The 20,462-nt window shown below is 40.7% G+C and overlaps 1 protein-coding gene across 5 annotated transcripts; it reads left to right on the forward strand.

Annotated features, from left to right (window-relative positions):
- The first annotated feature begins 421 nt into the window (after positions 1-421).
- Positions 422-19,057, forward strand: ZFP69B (ZFP69 zinc finger protein B). 5 transcript variants are annotated; one of them, XM_003415322.4, is made up of 6 exons: positions 422-548; positions 1,941-2,238; positions 4,437-4,522; positions 9,479-9,605; positions 9,866-9,961; positions 17,287-19,057. In XM_003415322.4, exons 2-6 carry the CDS (start codon positions 2,115-2,117, stop codon positions 18,444-18,446), a joined length of 1,593 nt encoding a protein of 530 aa, XP_003415370.1. In that variant the 5' UTR covers positions 422-548; positions 1,941-2,114; the 3' UTR covers positions 18,447-19,057. The 5 variants fall into 5 exon arrangements, with proteins under 5 accessions (XP_003415370.1, XP_010593557.1, XP_064137859.1 ...); XM_010595255.3 differs by having other exon boundaries at positions 432-548; positions 1,790-2,238; XM_023554577.2 differs by having other exon boundaries at positions 453-557.
- Positions 19,058-20,462: the final 1,405 nt, after the last annotated feature.

A 20,462-nucleotide genomic window follows, 5' to 3' on the forward strand; every position in this document is an offset into this window, starting at 1 on the left:
AACAAACAAAACCTACCCGATAGTGGTATTCTTTTAGTAAAAGCCTGGATTCCATTCCATTGCCGGTCTTTTTCTACGTGCATATTATTAAAAGAAAAGTGGTATGGATTCTTTAACACTAGTGTTGTCTCAACAAAAAAGGGACAGTTCTTTTCCTTTTGTCAAAGGTTTCAAATCTCCATAGAAACAACCTCTTTCATAATCTCGGCAGAACAAAGTGGTTCTATTCGGTAATCTCTGCGGACACAAAAAGCAAGCTACCCCTCCTTCCGCAGAAGGCCGGCTGGTTCAAATTGGGTTCGGACATCCGGACGCCCCGACGAGAAAGGGCCGCAGCAACCTCCGGCACCCGGGGAGACGCCTCGGAATCCGGAAAGCCTTCCCCCGGAGGACACTGGGAACGATGCTCGGAGGCCGCTGTCGCGCAGGCGCACCGGGCTCTGGGCCGCCCTCCCCGGCGCGATCCGGGACCGTTCCCCGCGGCGGCCCGGCGTTGTGCGAAGACTAGCTGGCCGCAGCGGAAGGGCAAGGTTGTGCGGCCCGAGCCGGTAAGAGGGGTGAGTGGGGGGCTCTCCGCAGTTTGGGAGGCGGGGTGAGCAGGAAAGCGCGAGCCCCACCTCGCCTGCTGTTAGCCTGTCGCTTGCGGTGCGCCCAGCGGCCGGGAGTCGGGCTCAGACAAAGGCCCCGAGGGCAGGGCTGGCCCGCCCAGCCCTGGGAGAAAGGTTTATCCTGGCCACTTAAAAAAAAAAAAACAAAAACCGTTGTCATCGAGTGGATTCTGACTCATAGCGACCCTATTAAAAAAAAAAACAACAAAAAAACCTGTTGCTGTCGAATGGATTCTGACTCATAGCGACCCTATAGGACAGAGTAGTGCTGCCCCATAGGGTTTTCAAGGAGTGGCTGGTGGATTCGAATTGCAGACCTTTTCGTTAGCAGCCAAGTTGTTAACTACTGCATCACCAGCGACCCTGTACCAAAACCAAACCAATCCCATTGCCATCAAGTCGATTTCAACTCATAGCGACCTTATAGGACAGAGTAGAACTGCCCCCATTGAGTTTCCAAGGAGCACCTGGTGGATTTGAACTGCTGACCCTTTGGTTAACAACCGGAGCACTTAAGTATTACGTCACCAGGGTTTGTGAAGGAGCTGGGATTCAACCCCAGACCCTTTTTTATTCCAAGTCTTGGTACTATTTTAAACATAATACTGCTTAAATCAAGCAATTGGGGTGTATTCACCTCTTTATGCTTCATGACACCAGCATAGTATTTTGGACCATGAAACCAAACATAAAAAAAACCAAACCCATTGCGGTGGAGTTGATTCTGACTCATAGCGACCCTATAGGACAAGGTAGAACTGCCCCATAGGGTTTCCAAGGAGCGCCCGATGGATTCGAACTGTTGACGTTTTGGTTAGCAACTGAACTTTTAATCACTACACCACCAGGGTTTGGACTGTGAGGGCTGTGTATATCTGCAGTCTTCTGAAAAATTTTTTGAGTGATTTGTGCGGTTTTTTGAATTCTGACTGTATGACTGAACCTTTGAGGTCCCTAGGTGATGCAAAAAGGTTGTGCTCCTCAGCTGCTAACCTAAAGATTGGCAGTTCCAACCCACACAGCGTTGTGGAAGAAAGGTCTGACAATGTGCTTCCTTAAAGATTACAGCCAAGAAAACTCTATGGAGCAGTTCTGCTCTGTAACACGTGGCATCCCATGGCAATGTTTTTTTTGTTTTTTGTTTTTTGTTTTGACTGAGCCTTCTGATATTTTCTGCCCAGCATCTCCAGAGGTTATCTGCCTAGTATGAACACCTGGAGCCTCTGGCTGCCTGCTGAGGAGACTGATGGAGTCCAGGATGGGAGATGGTCCTTGAGGGTCGTTGACTGAAAAAAGTTCAGATGCCAGATTTTGGTATTGTATGGTCCCCAGGTCCCTGAGAGTGGAGGACATTGAGGAGCAGGAGTTGATGATCAGAGGAGACTGTATATCTGTGAAGCCTCTGTCTGGCCAGAGGTTCTGGCAGTGTCCTAATCATAAGTGGACACGCACAGTCGGAGTGCTTTGCCTTGTGGGCTGAGGCCAGAGAGGAGTGTGGGTTTCATCATGCTGCAGCAGCTCCTGATCACTCTGCCCACCGAGGCCAGCACCTGGGTAAAGTTGCACCATCCAAGGAAGGCCAAGGAGGGGACACCCCTGTGGGAGGATGTGACGAAAATATTTGAAAGAGGTAAGAATTATGCTGACGGGTGGGAGAGAGGAAAGGCAGTTTCCTCATGTGTGAGAAAGAAGGTAGATGCCTGGGTGGAGGCATTCTTGGGGAGACAACTGGGGAAAAGAAGGGGTCTAGAGTTCTTGATTATGGCTCCTGCTCTGAGGTTTTCCTGGGTAATTGTGGTCAGTTCAGTCTGAAATCAGTATTTCACCGTCATGGTCGTATGTGTTACTTTTCATCTTCCTCGTGGGCATGTGGAGCAGGAGGGACTTGCCTGATTATCCTTATTTTACAGAAAGGAAATGTGAACCTGCCCAGGGTCACATAGGTGCTTGGACAGAAGTAGAGGACAGCAGGGAAATTACCAGGAGAGTCTAGAGTATTTTATGCAGGAAAGCAAGGAGGACATCAAAGACTAACCAGAATTTATCAAAAGAATGCAGGAGCCAAGTGCTAGGGGCTCCCGCTGGACAAATTTGGGACAGTTTTAGTGTCCAAATTGATTGTAACACCTTGAATAAGCAAAATTTCACAAGTCCATGATGACACTTAAAATAAAAGAGAAAGGAAAACTCATTTGTCAGCATTGTCACCAATTCCTTACTTTGAAAATAGATTATTATGGGAGTAACCGATGCATCTGCCCTGCCTTTTAGTTCATCTCCCATTGGTGAGGGAAAGCACTTTGCAGAATACACCTGTCAGTAACTGCAGAAGAAATTGGTCGGTAACAGGATATTCACGTGATGTCAGAGTGTTGCCCCCACAGATGGCTTGCTAAATGCAGAGGAAAGCTCGTACTTTTCCAGTGGTGAGATCTGGTGGTCACCATCTTAACTGTTTTGGTATGGGACAACCTGACATTTTGTGCCTTCTGGTGATACAATATAAAGCACACAGTATCATCCATGAAGTATTTCTACCAAAATGTTTAACCTGAATCTAAGGTTAAAGACCAAACTTTTGGTTTACAGAAAATACAGGAGATAGAGAACTAAGGTAAACCCCACCATGAGCATACAATCAGATTGTACTGGTCTCTTAAAAAGTTAATGTCATGAAAAAAGGGGAAGTACTGTTCTAGAATAAAAGAGACCAGATATAACAACCCATTTGGATGTGTGAATCTTACTGGTTCCTGGTTTGAAAAAATTCCAGAATAAAAGGCAGTTTGGGATAATAGGGAAAATTTGAATGTGGATTGAGTATTTAAATGATACTGTGTTAATTTTCTTAGGTGCTGTAAATATAATGTAGGAGACGATCCTATTTGAAGTATTTAGGGGTAAAATATCGTTATGTCTGCAACTTTGAAATAATTAAAAAAATACCTATAGGTAGATATATGTGGCAAAATTTTAATGATTGTTGAATCTAGATTTATGGGTGTTTAGTATTCATGATAAAAAGTTATAAACAATACAAGGACAGCAATTGGTGTGCTTTAATTCCTAGTTTATACTTTTAATACCTCGAAATCAGCCAGTATTTCTTTAATTCTAACAATCCAGCCAAGTGTTATACTTAGCACTTCTGCAGATGGAAAAAAAGCAAACAAGATATACTTTTGCTATATAGTATACTAATACTCAGTTGAGGGAGATAATTATAGTAGGCAGCCTGAGAAAGATACGGGGGATAAAAACTAAGCTTTTTTGGGGAGTATAGGGGAGAAATCTTTTGCTCATTAAGGGTTCTGAGAAGATTTCACTTGAACTGATCCTGAAGGGTATTACTCAATTTTTCACCAGGTAAGACTTAGGGAAAAATACTGAGGTGGGTACTATCAAGGTAGTTCGGTTTTCCTGAAGTTCAGGATGTGTGTGGGTGTGCGTATCCAGTGATGAAGGATATCATTTAGAGGGAGATAACACTTAAAGAAAAAGCTCAGGCCTGGTTATGCAGGATCTTGAAGTCCATGGTGAAGTGTATGGATTTGCCTTTCTTGTTGGTAGGGAACCACTGAAGATTTTTGAGTAAGGGCCTGATAAATCTTTGCTTCTGGACCAGCATTGACCACTGGGAAATAGTGAAGCCCAGAGCAGCATGCTGCAGGTCTTCCACATTGAGAAGGCTTCAGGCTGCCATTGTCCCTCTAAATGTCTGTCTCTCTGTGTGTGTTGGGGAGGACCCACATTCACCAGGGCTGCAGACAGTTTTTCCGTTCGGAGGATTTGGGAGATGCAAACCTTATGGCTCTTTTCCTTCCCCAGCTCTGCTACCTGAAGATGCTGATGAGACTCAGGGAGAAAGTGTAGAGAATAAAATGACCTCTGGGCCCCCAACAGCAGAATACCAGGTGGGTTGGAGTTTTGTGTCACTACCTTGGAATTGTTTCTCAGATTTTAAGAGTCCTGGACTTTGGTTTTCTTTGACTCGGCTTCCTGGAGTAGATTTTCTTAGCCTGACATTCCTCAGGAAACCGGGCCACATGATTGAACTTCACAGGTAATTTCCCCTACTGTTAGTGACCTCCCTCAGCAACCTTCTTGTTCCTAGCCAAACCCTGTCCATTTATCCAACAAATTTAGAAATTATGCCAGTGCTGGGGCTATGTGTGAATAAGGTATGCGGTGTACTTCTTGCCCTTAAAAACATATGGATATCATCTGGGAGAAGGGCAAATGTAAAATACTTTAAGCAACATTTAAAAATGAACAGTCAGGTTCTGATATTCTTAGAGATTTATATAGATCACTAGTGACCTTTAAGAGAGGACTTTTGACTGAGTCCTGGAGCAGAACTCAAAACTAGCTGAAAAGGGCAATGAGTAGAGAATATACTGGCAGGTCATGAAGGGCACAGACTAGGCTGAGCAGAGAAGGAAGGGGAACGTCTAAGAGCAGTTTAATAATGTGTCATGTGTCATAAATAAGCTAAACAGAAAACTAGTAGCACAGGTAAAGCTCTACCACTACCAAACCCCAGAAGTGTAAGAGAAACAAAAGGAAAATTATACTCAGAGAAAACCTGTATAGAAAACCTGTTATGGATTGAATTGTGTCCCCCTAATATATGTGTTGTAAATCCTAATCTCTATCTGTGCCTGTGGTTATAATCCCATTTGGGAATGGGTTGTCTTTGTTACGTTAATAGGAAGGATTATCATAGGTTGTGTCTCGAATCAGTCTCTTCTGAGATATAAAAGAGATTAAATAAGCAAGCAAGTAAGCAGAGATGGAGGAAGAAACATGCCAAGCCATATGAAGATCTCCCAGAAGCAGAAGCCCAAAGAGATAAGGACCTTCCTGGAGAGCATAGAAAGAGAGAGACAGAGAGAGAGAGTCGCCCCCTGGAGCCAACACCCTGCATTCGGACTTCTAGCCTCCTAAACTGTGAGAAAATAAATTTCTGTTTAACAGCCACCCATTTATGGTATTTCTGTTAGAGCAGTACTAGATAACTAAGACAGGGCCTTTTGAGGTTTTTTTTTTTTTTTTTAAATTTTTAAAATAATTTTTATTGTGCTTTAAGTGAAAGTTTACAAATCAAGTCAGTCTGTCACATATAAGCTTATGCACAACTTACTACATACTCCCATTTACTCTCCCCCAATGAGTCAGCACGCTCCCTCCTTCCAGTCTCTCCTTCCGTGACCGTTTTGCCAGTTTATAACCCTCTCTACCCTCCCATCTCCCCTCCAGACAGGAGATGCCAACACAGTCTCAAGTGTCCACCTGATACAAGTAGCTCACTCTTCATCAGCATCTCTCTCCAACCCATTGTCCAGTCCCTTTCATGTCTGATGAGTTGTCTTCGGGAATGGTTCCTGTCCTAGGCCAACAGAAGGTTTGGGGACCATGACTGCTGGGATTCTTCTAGTCTCAGTCAGGCCATGAAGTCTGGTCTTTTTATGAGAATTTGGGGTCTGCATCCCACTGTTCTTCTGCTCCCTCAGGGGTTCTCTGTTGTGCTCCCTGTCAGGGCAGTCATTGGTTGTGGCCGGGCACCATCTAGTTCTTCTGGTCTCAGGATGATGTAAGTCTCTGGTTCATGTGGCCCTTTCTGTCTCTTGGGCTCATAGTTATCGTGTGACCTTGGTGTTCTTCATTCTCTTTTGATCCAGGTGGGTTAAGACCAGTTGATGCATCTTAGATAGCCGCTTGTTAAGACCCCAGACGCCACACTTCAAAGTGGGATGCAGAATGTTTTCGTAATAGAATTTATTTTGCCAGTTGACTTGGAAGTCCCCTTAAGCAATAGTCCCCAAACCCCTGCCCTTGCTCCGCTGACCTTGGAAGCATTCAGTTTATCCTGGAAACTTCTTTGCTTTTGGTCCAGTCCAGTTGAGCTGACCTTCCCTGTATTGAGTATTGTCCTTCCCTTCACCTAAAGTAGTTCTTGTCTACTAACTAATCAGTAAATAACCCTCTCCCACCCTCCCTCCCCCCTCTCGTAACCACAAAAGAATGTGTTCTTCTCAGTTTATACTATTTCTCAAGATCTTATAATAGTGGTCTTATACAATATTTGTCCTTTTGCCTCTGACTCATTTCACTCAGCATAATGCCTTCCAGGTTCCTCCATGATATGAAATGTTTCACAGATTCATCACTGTTCTTTATCGATGCGTAGTATTCCATTGTGTGAATATACCACAATTTATTTACCCATTCATCCGTTGATGGACATCTTGGTTGCTTCCAGCTTTTTGCTATTGTAAACAGTGCTGCAATAAACATGGGTGTGCATATATCTGTTCATGTAAAGGCTCTTATTTCTCTAGGGTATATTCTGAGGAGTGGGATTTCTGGGTTGTACAGTAGTTCTATTTCTAACTTTTTAAGAAAACGCCAGATAGATTTCCAAAGTGGTTGTACCATTTTACATTCCCACCAGCAGTGTATGAGTTCCAATCTCTCCGCAGCCTCTCCAACATTTATTGTTTTGTGTTTTTTGGATTAATGCCAGCCTTGTTGGAGTGAGATGGAATCTCATCGTAGTTTTAATTTGCATTTCTCTAATGGCTAACGATCGAGAGCATTTTCTCATGTATCTGTTAGCTGCCTGAATATCTTCTTTAGTGAAGTGCGTGTTCATATCCTTTGCCAACTTTTTGATTGGGTTGTTTGTCTTTTTGTGGTTGAGTTTTAATAGAATCATATAGATTTTAGAGATCAGGTGCTGGTCGGAGATGTCATAGCTGAAAATTTTTTCCCAATCTGTAGGTGGTCTTTTTACTCTTTTGGTGAAGCCTTTAGATGAGCATAGGTGTTTGATTTTTAGGAGCTCCCAGTTATCTGGTTTCTCTTCGTCATTTTTAGTAATGTTTTGTATTCTGTTTATGCCTTGTATTAGGGCTCCTAGTGTCCCTATTTTTTCTTCCATGATCTTTATCATTTTAGTCTTTATGTTTAGGTCTTTGATCCACTTGGAGTTAGTTTTTGTGCGTGGTGTGAGGTATGGATCCTGTTTCATTTTTTTGCAAATGGATATCCAGTTATGCCAGCACCATTTGTTAAAAAGACTATCTTTTCCCCAATTAACTGATACTGGGCCTTTGTCAAATATCAGCTGCTCATATGTGGATGGATTTATATCTGGGTTCTCAATTCTGTTCCATTGGTCTATGTGCCTGTTGTTGTACCAGTACCAGGCTGTTTTGACTACTGTGGCTGTATAATATGTTCTAAAATCAGGTAGAGTGAGGCCTCCCACTTTCTTCTTCCTTTTCAGTAATGCTTTACTTATCCGGGGCTTCTTTCCCTTCCATATGAGGTTGGTGATTTGTTTCTCCATCACTTTAAAAAATGTCATTGGAATTTGGATTGGAAGTGCATAGTATGTATAGATGGCTTTTGGTAGAATAGACATTTTTACTATGTTGAGTCTTCCTATCCATGAGCAAGGTATGATTTTCCACTTATGTAGGTCCCTTTTAGTTTCTTGCACTAGTACTTTGTAGTTTTCTTTGTATAGGTCTTTTACATCTTTGATAAGGTTTATTCCTAAGTATTTTATCTTTTTGGGGGCTACTGTGAATGGTATTGATTTGGTGATTTCCTCTTCGATGTTTTTTTTGTTGATGTAGAGGAATCCAAGTGGTTTTTGTATGTTTATCTTGTAACCTGAGACTCTGCCGAACTCTTCTATTAGTTCCAGTAGTTTTCTGGAGGATTCCTTAGGGTTTTCTGTGTATAAGATCATGTCATCTGCAAATAGAGATAATTTTACTTCTTCCTTGCCAATCCGGATGCCCTCTATTTCTTTGTCTAGCCTAATTGCTCTGGCTAGGACCTCTAGCACAATGTTGAGTAAGAGCAGTGATAGCCTTTTGAATTTTGAACCACATGATTGCGACTCATAGCGACCCTATAGGACAGAGCAGAAATGCCCTATAGGGTTTCCAGGGAGCAGCTGGTGGATTCGAACTACTGACCTTTTAGTTAGCAGCCAAGCTCTTAAGCACTGTAGCACCACAGCTCCTTACTAAGGCAGAGGGAGATATTATTAGAGAATAAGAGAGTTTTAAAATGATCTTGGCTTCCAAAATCACATAGTACAGGGTTTAATATCATGTATTTAACCTTACACAAATTCCATTTCTTCATCAGTTAAATGTGAATGCTAATGTCAGCCTGATAGGCCTGAAATGCATTCTAGAATTATTTACAGTACATAAGAAGTTTTTAAAATACTCTCCATACTTAAGGAATTTGTTATTTCTCAGCCTTCTGGCCTTTTCCTTTCACAAAATTCCAACAGCTAATGTATCTCTTTGAAATGAGAGTAGATCAAATATAAAAAGTTCTCATTATACTTCATGACACAGGGCATCTACTTTGGTCAAGGGATCTTCCATACGAGGTAGAATTCATGCTTCCTCCAAGTACTATGTTCTCTCATACTTTTCTCATTAACAAAAATACCCAACTAAGGACTCTTAGTCAAGTGTTCTGATTTTAACCAATTCTTTCAGCCCAAAAAAGGTCTCTGGCTTCTCTTGTGGCCTTGGCCCCTTTAGAACCGCCCCCTTTCTGAAATACTTCTGAACTTTTTCCTTAATCGAAATTACTATGTACTGCTCTGTGACCTTCTTTAATATTTTATGACTGTTTTCCCTTTAACCAAAATTGTAAGTTGCAAAAGGCAACTTACATGTTCTGTGAATTGTTTTGTTAACTTCCAGCAGACAATCAATCAAACAATTACAGAGGAGTGTCCAGGGAAACTTGACCAGAATCTTTCAGCATCTAGACAGGGTCAGAACAACTTGCTGAACTTTGGCTGAACAGGAACATGTTTGATGTTCTAGGAACTGTTAACCTTCAAGGACATATCTGTGGACTTCACCCAGGAGGAGTGGGGGCAGCTAGCCCCCGCTCACCGGAATCTGTACCGGGAGGTGATGCTGGAGAACTATGGGAACCTGGTCTCAGTGGGTAAGGATGGGCTCCCCTTGTACAAAGAACATGCCTTTTGAAGAGAATCTTTATTTCTAAATAAGTGCTATGCTTGGGCTTCGGGTTCTGTGTTAGAGGTTTCGCGCTCCTTCTGAACACCAGGTCAGGATTGCTGTGGTCCTTTCTGCACTGGTCTTTCTATTCTATCCTTCAGAGAGCCTAAGTACCAAAGGACTATGAAAATTCTTGGGATGTCTCCTTGACCTCAGTGCATACAGTCTCTTTTTGTCTTTGAGCAGGATATCAGCGTTCCAAACCTGGTGTGATTTCCCAGTTAGAGAAGGGAGAGGAACCATGGCTGACCGAGAGAGAAATTTCAGGAGGTCCAAGTTCAGGTAAGAGCAAGGGTCTTTGTGTTGTTTTCCAGAGAGTTCCCCTCAAAGGCTTCCCCAGTCACTGGGCACACAAGAAACCTGATTCCACCACCTCTGTTACCCCTTCCCTGCACTTGCATCTCCTAATTACTAGTCTTCCTGGAGTGGGAGGAAAAGAGGTGCCTTTCTCATTAAGGTTAACCTTCTTCATCATTTTTCCTGACTATCATGATTTTTGAAAACCCTGGTAGCATAGTGGTTAAGAGCTATGGCTGCTAACCAAGAGGTCGGCAGTTCAAATCCAGCAGGTGCTCCTTGGAAACTCTATGGGGCAGTTCTACTCTGCCCTGTAGGGTTGCTATGAGTTGGTAATCGACTCAACAGCAGTGGGTTTGGTTTTTTTTTTTAATCATGATTTTCCCTCTTTCTCTAGCATTGAGACCTTGCCCTGATCAAAGTTTCCCCTGTGTATTCAGATATACATGGGTCTGTCCTCATTAAATACAGTACCTTTCAGTGAATTCTCATGTCCTTTTAACATGAATCTCACTTTCTCTCAATCATTCCAGTTTTTTCGTACATCTTGTTCTGTGAGTAAAACTTCAATTCTGACTCTCTTTTTAATTTGTATAATTTAACTTTTTGTATCAGATAATTTATGACTCTTAAAAATCACCACAGAATGCCTTCTTATCAAATCTAATGACTTATAATCGTTTTCCTCAGCTTCTAATAACAATAATGTTATTGTTGTTACCTGCTGTCAAGTTGGCCCCCAACTCACAGTGACCGCATGCACAACAGGATTGGACCATTGTGATCCATAGGGTTTTCACTGACTGATGTTCAGAAGTAGATCAACAGGCCCTTCTGCCTCGTCTGTCTTAGTATGGAAGTTCTGCTGAAACCTGTTAAGCATCATAGCAACTTCCAAGCCTCAACTGATAGAGGAGTAGTGGCTGCACTTTAGGCGCATTGGCTGGGAATTGACCCCATATCTCCCAAATGAAAGGCAAGAATTCTACTGCTGAACTATCATTGCTCCCAAAAACAATAATAATGACAACTCTTCACTGAGCTGGCCTCTTTGTAAGGTCCTGTGCCTACATTATTCCGTTTTATAAATGAGGAAAAAAAGGCTCATAGGTTAAGAAAGTTGTAGAGTTACTTAGCTACTGTTGGTGGAGTTCATATTTGAATTCCCATCATTCTGATGCCACAGTTTGTGTTCTTCCTGTGTTGTTCTACTCGGCAGCATTAGATTATGCAGACCTCACCACCTTCTTGGGATTCTTTCCTTAACCGACTAGTTTAATAATTTGTGTCTATTCATCTCTCCTTTTGGTTTTTCATTGCTTCTCATCAATATCCTTTTTAATGCAGATATATCATCTGCCTTTGTTAAGGTAGGCTCACCTACTCTAACAAGTAGACTCTAAAATTTGGCTTAAACAAAATAGGAGTTGGCTTTTCACTCATATACTGGTCTGGGGGAGCTGTTTAGATCAGGGCACAGTTCTCCAGCTGGGGAGTCAGGGACCCAGCCACACTGTAGCTCCACCATCCCTTAGGGTCTCCTCATCATCTGCATTTAGCCAGCAGTAGAGGAGACAGAGGAGCTTGTTTGGGAGGTTTTTATGAGCTTGGTCTGGAGTGATCCACATCACTTTTACTCTCATTCTCATACAGGGGAGACTTTTGTCACTTTGCTCAACCAAATTTAACGGAGATTAGGAAATACAATCTAGTGTGTATCCAAAAATGGGGAGAACAGATTTCAGTGGTGAAGCAGCAGTCTGTGCCACAATCCCTGAGGAACCTCTGTCTCTTACACTGCTGTTCTGTTTCTGTACAGACTTGCTCCGTGCACTGTGATGGTTTCAATTGTCCCTCCGATGCCTGTATTTCCATCTCGGTCTTATGTACCCATATGAACTCTCTTCCTGCATATCCCCGGCATTTAGGACACCTCTATGTAGGTGTGCTGCTGTCACTTCAAACCCAGTATGTCCAAAAATGGAAACCATCTTCTGTCACAGACAAGTTTCTGGTCCTAACTTCCCTGTTCCAAGACTAGAAACCGTGGTATCAGCAAGAATGTATCATGTTTTTGGCTCTCAGTCTTTCCCTCATTCCCCATGGTTTCTTCTTTGACATGACCTGTTAGATCCACCTCTACTCTTCATTTCCGTTGATGCTAAGCCAAATTCCCATCATTTCATGCCTGAATTACTAAAATTTAGTTGCACTTGTTGGTGTTCTTTTTCTGAATCATCGTGAGTACTACTGTCAGATTTGAGCACTTGAAACATCACATTTATCTTGTTCTTACTCTGAAAGGTGACTCCCTGTTCTCTGCAGTAAGCAATGTAAACATCTCTGCTTCCTTTTTAATTCTACTCCAAAGTTTATCCAGTGATTACTGTGCACTTTCTATGTGCTATTGCTGAAGCGAGGTTAAGAATCCTGGGGCATAGAATTTTGCTGTGAAAAGCCTTTAGCCAAAGCTCATCGTTTATTTTCCACATCAGAGAACCCAGACTGGCAAGAAGCCCTATGGATGTAAGGAATGGGGCAAAACCTTCAGACATTTTTCATCCTTTACTAAAAAAACTGATGCTTTAGAATGGTAGGGTCCAAAATGAATGAATAGGAATGGGAAGAGAGTAAAAATGAGGGCGATCACTCATCCAAAAATGTTGTGCCAGATACACTATGGATAGAAAATATAGCCCTTATACTCAAAGATTTTACAATATAGTTAATATTTTATCTCAATTAAGAAATAATTTTCTACTTCTATAAAGGCAAAAATTATGAAGATTGATAAGATCCAGTAAGCATGCAGGGAAAGCCACCCTAATTCACTCGTGCACATACCCTTCAACCCAACAATTCCTTTTCAGTAAATCCTATGAAACACTAACAAGAGTGCAGAAGAATTTATGTATAATGATGTAGATTGCAGTGTGATTTGTAATAATAAAAAGTTGGAGACAACCTAAATATATCTCAGTATGAAAAAGTCAAATTAGGGGATGTCCATACAATAGAGTACAATGTAGTTGTTAAAAAGAATGAAATAAATCAAAATGTACAGACATGGAAGGGAGCACATAAGATAAAAACTGTTTTGAGTTAAAAAACAAAACAGATGCACAACTGTATCTATACCATGATCCCTTTTATTGTACAAATGTGTATTTACAACGACCTGTGCAAATCCACAAATTGATATACGCATATTGTTGGGAAATGTCTGTCTTAGTTATCTGGTGCTGCCGTAAGAGAAATACCACAGTGGCTGGCTTTAACAAACAGAAATTTATTTTCCCACAGTTTACAAGGCTGGAAGTCCAAATTCAGGGTGCTGACCTAGGGGAAGCCTTTCCCTCTGTTGGCTCTAGAGGCAAGTCCTTTTCCGAGCTTCTGCTCCTGAGCGATCTTGATCTCTCTCCATCTCTGCTTACTAGCTTGCTTGTTTAAACTCTTTATATCTCAAAAGAGACTGACTCGGTATACACCCTACACTAATGTTGCCTCATTAACATAACAAACAGCCCATTCCTAAATGGGATTCTAACCACAGGCATGTTGTTGTTAGGTGCCATCAAATCTGTTCCAACTCATAGCACCCTGTGAACAACAGAATGAAACACTGCCTGGTCCCGCACCGTACTTAGAATCATTGCTATGTTTGAATCCATTGTTGCAGCCACTGTGTCATTCCATCTGGTTGAGGGTCTTCCTCTTTTTTTTCTGACCCTCTACCAAGCATGATGTCCTTCTCCAGGGACTGGTCCCTCCTGATAACATGTCCAAATACATAAAGCAGAGTCTGAGCATCCTCACTTTTAAGGAGCATTCTGGCTGTACTTCTTCCAAGACAGATTGGTTCTTCTGACAGTCTATGGTGTATTCAGTGTTCTGCGCCAGCACCATAATTCAAAGGCATCAATTCTTCTTCGGTCCTCCTTATTCATATGCATGCTTTCACATGCATTGAGGTGATTGAAATACCATGGTTTAAGTCAGGTGTGCCTTAGTCCTCAAAGTGACATCTTTGCTATTGGATGCTTAAAGAGGTTTTTTGAAGCACAGTTCCCAATGCAATATGTTGTTTGATTTCTTAACTGCCAATTCTTTGGGTGTTGATTATGGATCCAAGTAAAAGGAAATCCTTGATAATTTCAATCTTTTCCCCATTTGTCATGATGTTACTTATTAATCCAGTTGTGCAGATTTTTGTTTTCTTTATGTTGAGGTGTAATCCATACTGAAGGCTGTAGTCTTTGCTCTTTATCAGTAAGTGCTTAATGTTCTCTTTATTTTCAGCAAGCAGAGTTGTGTCATCTGCATATTGCAGGTTGTTAATGAGTCTTCCTCCAATCCTGATGCCCCATTCTTCTGCATATAATCCAACTTCTCAGATTATTTGCTCAACATACAGATTGGATAAGTATGGTGAAAGGATACAACCCTGATGCACACCTTTCTTGATTTTAAACAATGCAGTATCCCCTTGTTCTGTTCAAATGACTGCTTCTTGGTCCATGTACAGGTTCTTCACGAGCACAATTAAGTGTTCTGGAATTCCCATTCTTCTCAATGTTGTCCGTAATTTGTTATTATCTACACAGTTGAATGCCTTTGCATAGTCAGTAAAACACAGGTAAACATCTTTCTGGTATTTTCCACTTTCAGCCAGGACCCATCTGACATCAGCAAGGATATCCCTGGTTCTATGTCCTCTTTGGAATCCAGCTTGAATTTCTGGTGGTTCCCTGTCCATGTACTGCTGCAACTGTTTTTGAATGATCTTCAGCAAAATTTTACTTGCATGTAATGTTAACGATATTTTTTGATAATTTCCACGTTCTGTTGGATTTCCTTTCTTTGGAATGGGTCCAAATATGGATCTCTTCCAGTCAGTTGGCCAGGTAGCTATCTTCCAAATTTCTTGACTTAGACTAGTGAGCGCTTCCAGCATTGCATCCATTTGTTGAAGATCTCAGTTGGTACTCTATCAATTCCTGGGGCCTTGTTTTTCACTGATAACTGCAGTGCAGCTTAGACTTCGTGCTTCAGTACCATCAATTCTTGATCATATGCTCCTTCCTGAAATGGTTGAATGTTGACCAATTCTTTTTTGTACAGTGACTCTGGGTATTCCTTCCATCTTCCCTTGATGCATCCTGTGTCATTCAGTATCTTGTCCATAAAATCTCTCAATGTTGCAGCTCGAGGCTGAAATTTTTTCTTCAGTTCTTTCAGCTTGACAAATGCTGAGTGTGTTGTTTTCTTTCTCCAGATATTTACACATTTCATTATAATACTTTACTTTGTCTTCTAGAGCTTCCCTTTGAAGTACTCCGTTCAGCTTTTTACTTCATCATTTCTTCTGTTCGCTTTAGCTACTCTATGTTCAAGAGCAAATATCAGAATCTTTTCTGACATCCGTTATAGCCTTTCCTTTCTTTCCTCTTTTTAATGACCTTTTGCTTTCTTACATATGAGGTCCTTGATATCATCCTACAACTCATCTTGTCTTCAGTCATTAGTGTTCGGGGCATCAAATCTATTCTTGAGTGGTCTCTAAATTCAGGTGGCATATACTCAAGGTTGAGCTTTGGCTCTTGTGCACTTGTTTTAATTTTCTTCAGCTTCAACTTGAACTTGCACATGAGCAATTGATGGTCTGTTCCACAGTCAGCCCCTGGCCTTGTTCTAACTGATGATAGTAAGCTTCCCCATCGTCTTTTTCACAGATGTAGTCTATTTGATTCTTGTGTATTCCATCTGGTGAGGTCCACGTGTATAGCTGCCGTTTATGTTGGTGAAAAAAGGTATTTGCAGTGAATAAGTCATTGGTCTTATAAAATTTTAGCATGCAATATCTGGCATTTTTTTCTGTCACCAAGGCTGTATTTTCAAACTACTGTTCTTTCTTCTTTGTTTCCAACTTTGCATTCCAATCACCAGTAATGAACAATGCATCTTGATTGCATATTTAATCAATTTCAGACTGCAGAAGTTGGTAAAAATCTTCCATTTCTTCACCTTTGGCATTAATGGTTGGTGTGTAAATTTGAATAATAGTTATATTAACTGGTCTTCCTTGTACATATATGGATATTATCCTATCACTGACGACGTTGTACTTCAAGATACATCTTGAAATATTCTTATTTTACAATAATGCAAAGTCATCTTTCTTCAATTTGTCATCCCCAGCATAGTAAACTATATGAATGTCTGATTCAAAATGGCCAGTACTGTTCATTTCAGCTTGCTAATGCCAAGGATATCAACATTTATGCATTCCATTTATTTTCTGACAACTTCATTTTCCTAGATTCATTCTTTGTACATTCCACATTTCAATTATCAGTGAATGTTTGCAGCTGTTTCTTCTCATTTTGTGTAGTACCACACCAGTAAATGAAGGTCCTGAAAGCATTTATTCCAACCACGTCATTACGGTTGACTCTACTTTGAGGAGGTAGCTCTTCCCCTGTTGTATTTTGTGTGCCTTCCAACTTGAGGGGCTCATCTTCTGGCACTATATAAGACAGTGTTCTGCTGCTATTCATATGGTTTTCACTGGCCAGTCTTTTTAGAAGTAGATCTCCAGGTCCTTTTTCCTAGTCTGTCTCAGTCTGGAAGCTCTGCTGAAACCTGTCCATCATGGGTGATGTTGCTGGTATTTGAAATACTGGTGGCATAGCTTCCAGCATGACAACAACATGCAAGCCTCCACAGTATGACAAACTGACAGATGAGTGACATAGGAGTTAGGATTTACAGCACATATTTTTGGGGGACATAATTCAATCTGTAACAGTGTCCTAATAGATACATTCCAAATCTAGAGATTGAGGGGAATGGAAATGGGATAGGAAGAGGCTTTCCCTTTTTAGTGAACACATTCTTGTATCATTTAGTATTTTATTTTAATCAGTATTTGAGATAAAATTTTGGCATAGAAATGTGGGCTTGGGATGATGTGGTACTAGAATCCCATATTCCTTAATTTTCTGCCTTGATTTTGCCTTTACAACAGTCCTCCTTCTTAGTCCCTTTCCCCTTCCAATTCACACAGATGTGTTCCTCCTAATTTCTTTAAGTCACCTCATGTCCTTTTAACAGCTTCTTTCTCACCACCACTTCTTTACCTCCTTTCGTATCAGCTGTGTAGGTTGCAGGATCATATGTGAAGGTACTCCAAGCCTCCTGAACCTAGTATATGTTATTTTTTTTTCCCTCCCATTATCATCGTGACAATTTATTTTTTAAAGTGCACTGAATAGGAGTTACTTGTATTTTTTCTTTTTTATTTCTTTCAGACTTGGAGAGTGAAACAGAAACCAAAGAGTCAACCTTAAAAAATGACATTTCATGGAAAGAGTTACACGATGGCCTGATGATGGAGAGGTCCACAAAAGGAAGCACTTTATATTCCACGTTGGGAGAAGTCTCCAAATGTGATAAATTAGAAAGTCACCAGGAAAACCAAGGAATGGGGGAGGTGCGAGTCCTCCTGGTCCGCAAGAAAGCCCTCACTCAGGAGAGAGGCCAGGAATCAAACAGATTTGAGAAAAGTGTTCATGTGAGCTCAAAAGTTATTTCAGGACCTCTAAGAAAAAGAGATCCTAAATATGACACATCTGGAAAGAGAAGCAGACACAATTTAAATTTGATTAATCATACAAGGAGTTATGCAAAATTGAAACGCTTTGAATGTAACATTTGTGAAAAAGTCTTCAAACAGCTCATTCACCTTACTGAGCACATAAGAATTCATACTGGAGAGAAACCTTTCAGATGTAAGGAATGTGGAAAAGCCTTTAGCCAAAGTTCATCCCTTATTCCACACCAGAGAATCCATACTGGCGAGAAACCCTATGAATGTAAGGAATGTGGCAAAACCTTCAGGCATCCTTCATCCCTTACTCAGCATCTTAGAATTCATTCTGGGGAGAAGCCCTATGAATGTGGTGTATGCGAGAAAGCCTTCAGCCAGAGCATTGGGCTGATCCAGCATCTGAGAACTCATGTTAGAGATAAACCTTTTATATGCAAAGATTGTGGAAAAGCATTTTTCCAGATTAGACACCTTAAGCAACATGAGATTATTCATAGTGGTTTGAAACCCTATATTTGTAACGTATGCAGTAAAACCTTTAGCCATAGCACATACCTAACTCAACACCAGAGAACTCATACTGGGGAAAGGCCATATAAATGTAAGGAATGTGGTAAAGCTTTTAGCCAGAGAATACATCTTTCTATCCATCAGAGAGTCCACACCGGAGTGAAACCTTATGAATGCAGTCATTGTGGGAAAGCCTTTAGGCATGATTCATCCTTTGCTAAACATCAGAGAATTCATACTGGAGAAAAACCTTATGATTGTAATGAATGTGGAAAAGCTTTCAGGTGTAGCTCATCACTTATTAGACACTGCAAAACACATTTAAGAAATAACTTCAGCAATGATATATGAAATATATTCAACATCAGAACAGCCACATTGGAGCAAAAACCTCTAAATCAGTGGCTCTGACTTGAATTTTAAGAACCCACAATATTGTTTAAAAAGATGTTTTGACACAGTGTTTCCAAGTATAGATTTTGCATATTAAGAAACTACCATCTATTACCAGCATTGTTTCAGAAAAAGGGCACTTAAATATTTAAAAATGTAGGAAGGATATAATCAGTATAAAGAACAGCCCTTTGCATTCACTTAAGTCAGCTTTATGAAATTCTTCCAAATTTATCTTTACTTTTGTCATTTCACTGTAGGCCAGTGAGAACTTCATTGTGACTGATCAGTTTGTGGATTGGCTTTCTAAAAAATCATGGTTTTAAATATCCCTTTAATGAATCAATACAATAAAGTACAGCCTATTACTATAGTCCTTTACATGGCTAGAAAGGGTATAAATAAAAATGTTAGTTGACTCAGTTCTAGACGAAGTAATGTTAAAGGTAGTTTTCAAGAATTGATAATCTATACATGAAATACTTTATGTTTTGTGGTTTCTTATAGAACGATACTTGGCAAACTTTTTCTGTTAGGTTCACGTGGTAAATATATTAGGCTTTACAAGGCGTATGGTCTCTGTCACAACTACTCAACTTTGCCATTGTAGTATGGAATCATCCAGAGACAATAACATAAACCAAAGTATCAACCTTGGTACCATTGACATTTTGGGTGAGATAATACTTTGTCCTATGCATTGTGTAGGGTGTTTAGCAGCATTCCTGGCTTCTACCCACAATATGTCAGTGCTGTATGCTAGTAGCACCTGCCCCCCAATTTTGACAATCAGAAATTGTCAGATGTCATTTGGGGGGCAAAATTGTCCCTAGTTGAGAACCACTGACATGAATGAATGGGTATGGCTGTGTTCCAGTAAAACCTTTACTTACAAAAGCAGGTGGTGGGCTGTGTTTGGCCTGAGGGCTGTAGTTTGCCACCTCTGCTATAGAGTATGTAAATTTATTAAAAATAGCAACAGAATAATTATCATTTAATGTTGAATTAAAAGGAGCCCTGGTGGTGCAGTGGTTAAGCACTGGGCTGCTAACTGAAACGTTGGCAGTTCAAACCCACCAGCAGCTCTTTGGGAGAAAGATATGGCAGTCTGCTTTTCATAAAGATTACAGCCTTGGAAACCCAGTGGGGCAGTTCTGCTCTGTCCTGTAGGATTGCTCTGAATCAGAATTAACAGCAACGGGTTTGGTTTTGGTTAATGTTGAATTAGTATATAGTTATGGCACAAATCTTACTCCCTTAACAATTCTTTTACTATTTTGTTGCAATAATAATTTTTAAAATACACTTGTAATGCCATCATGGGGACCTAGGAGTTACACCTCCTCACTTATCGACTATCTTGTTATCCGGCACTTCTCATTTACCACAATAGTAAAAAATTTACTGACTATTTTGCACATTAACATGTCTGGCAATAACCAATGCCAGGGTACGGGCTTGGATGGTTGAGTTTATGTGTCAGCTTGGCTGGGCCATGATTCTTAGTGGTTTGGCTGTTATGTAATGATGTAATTTGGCAATTATATAATGATGGTAATTATCCTCTATTTTGCAATCTGATGTGGCCATCCTCCATTTTCAGATAACACTGATGTCACCTCACAACCTGGTCTTTGGAACCTAACCATGTCAATAAGTGAGGAGAGGGTGTATTTATGGAGACATTTATGCAGACTTTGGTCCATAATGATGCTTTTTTGCTCATCCCTAAATACTTTGGGATGTATCTGTAAAAGCATTCTTTTAAAACATAACCACAATGTAATTATTACACTTAAAAATATTAACCATTTTGAGGATAGATATATTACGGTTGGTGGCTGCAGTTTTAATAATTTTTTTTTTTAACTTTGCCTAGCATATAACGTTAGATTTGCAAATGCTCTTTCTGTTAGTAGAAGAGTCTCTAAGTTACTGGCCGGAACAACACATCAGAAGGCCCATCAAAGAGGG

Source organism: Loxodonta africana, chromosome 3 (assembly GCF_030014295.1).
Source record: "Loxodonta africana isolate mLoxAfr1 chromosome 3, mLoxAfr1.hap2, whole genome shotgun sequence".
In the NCBI taxonomy this organism is placed as follows: domain Eukaryota; kingdom Metazoa; phylum Chordata; class Mammalia; order Proboscidea; family Elephantidae; genus Loxodonta; species Loxodonta africana.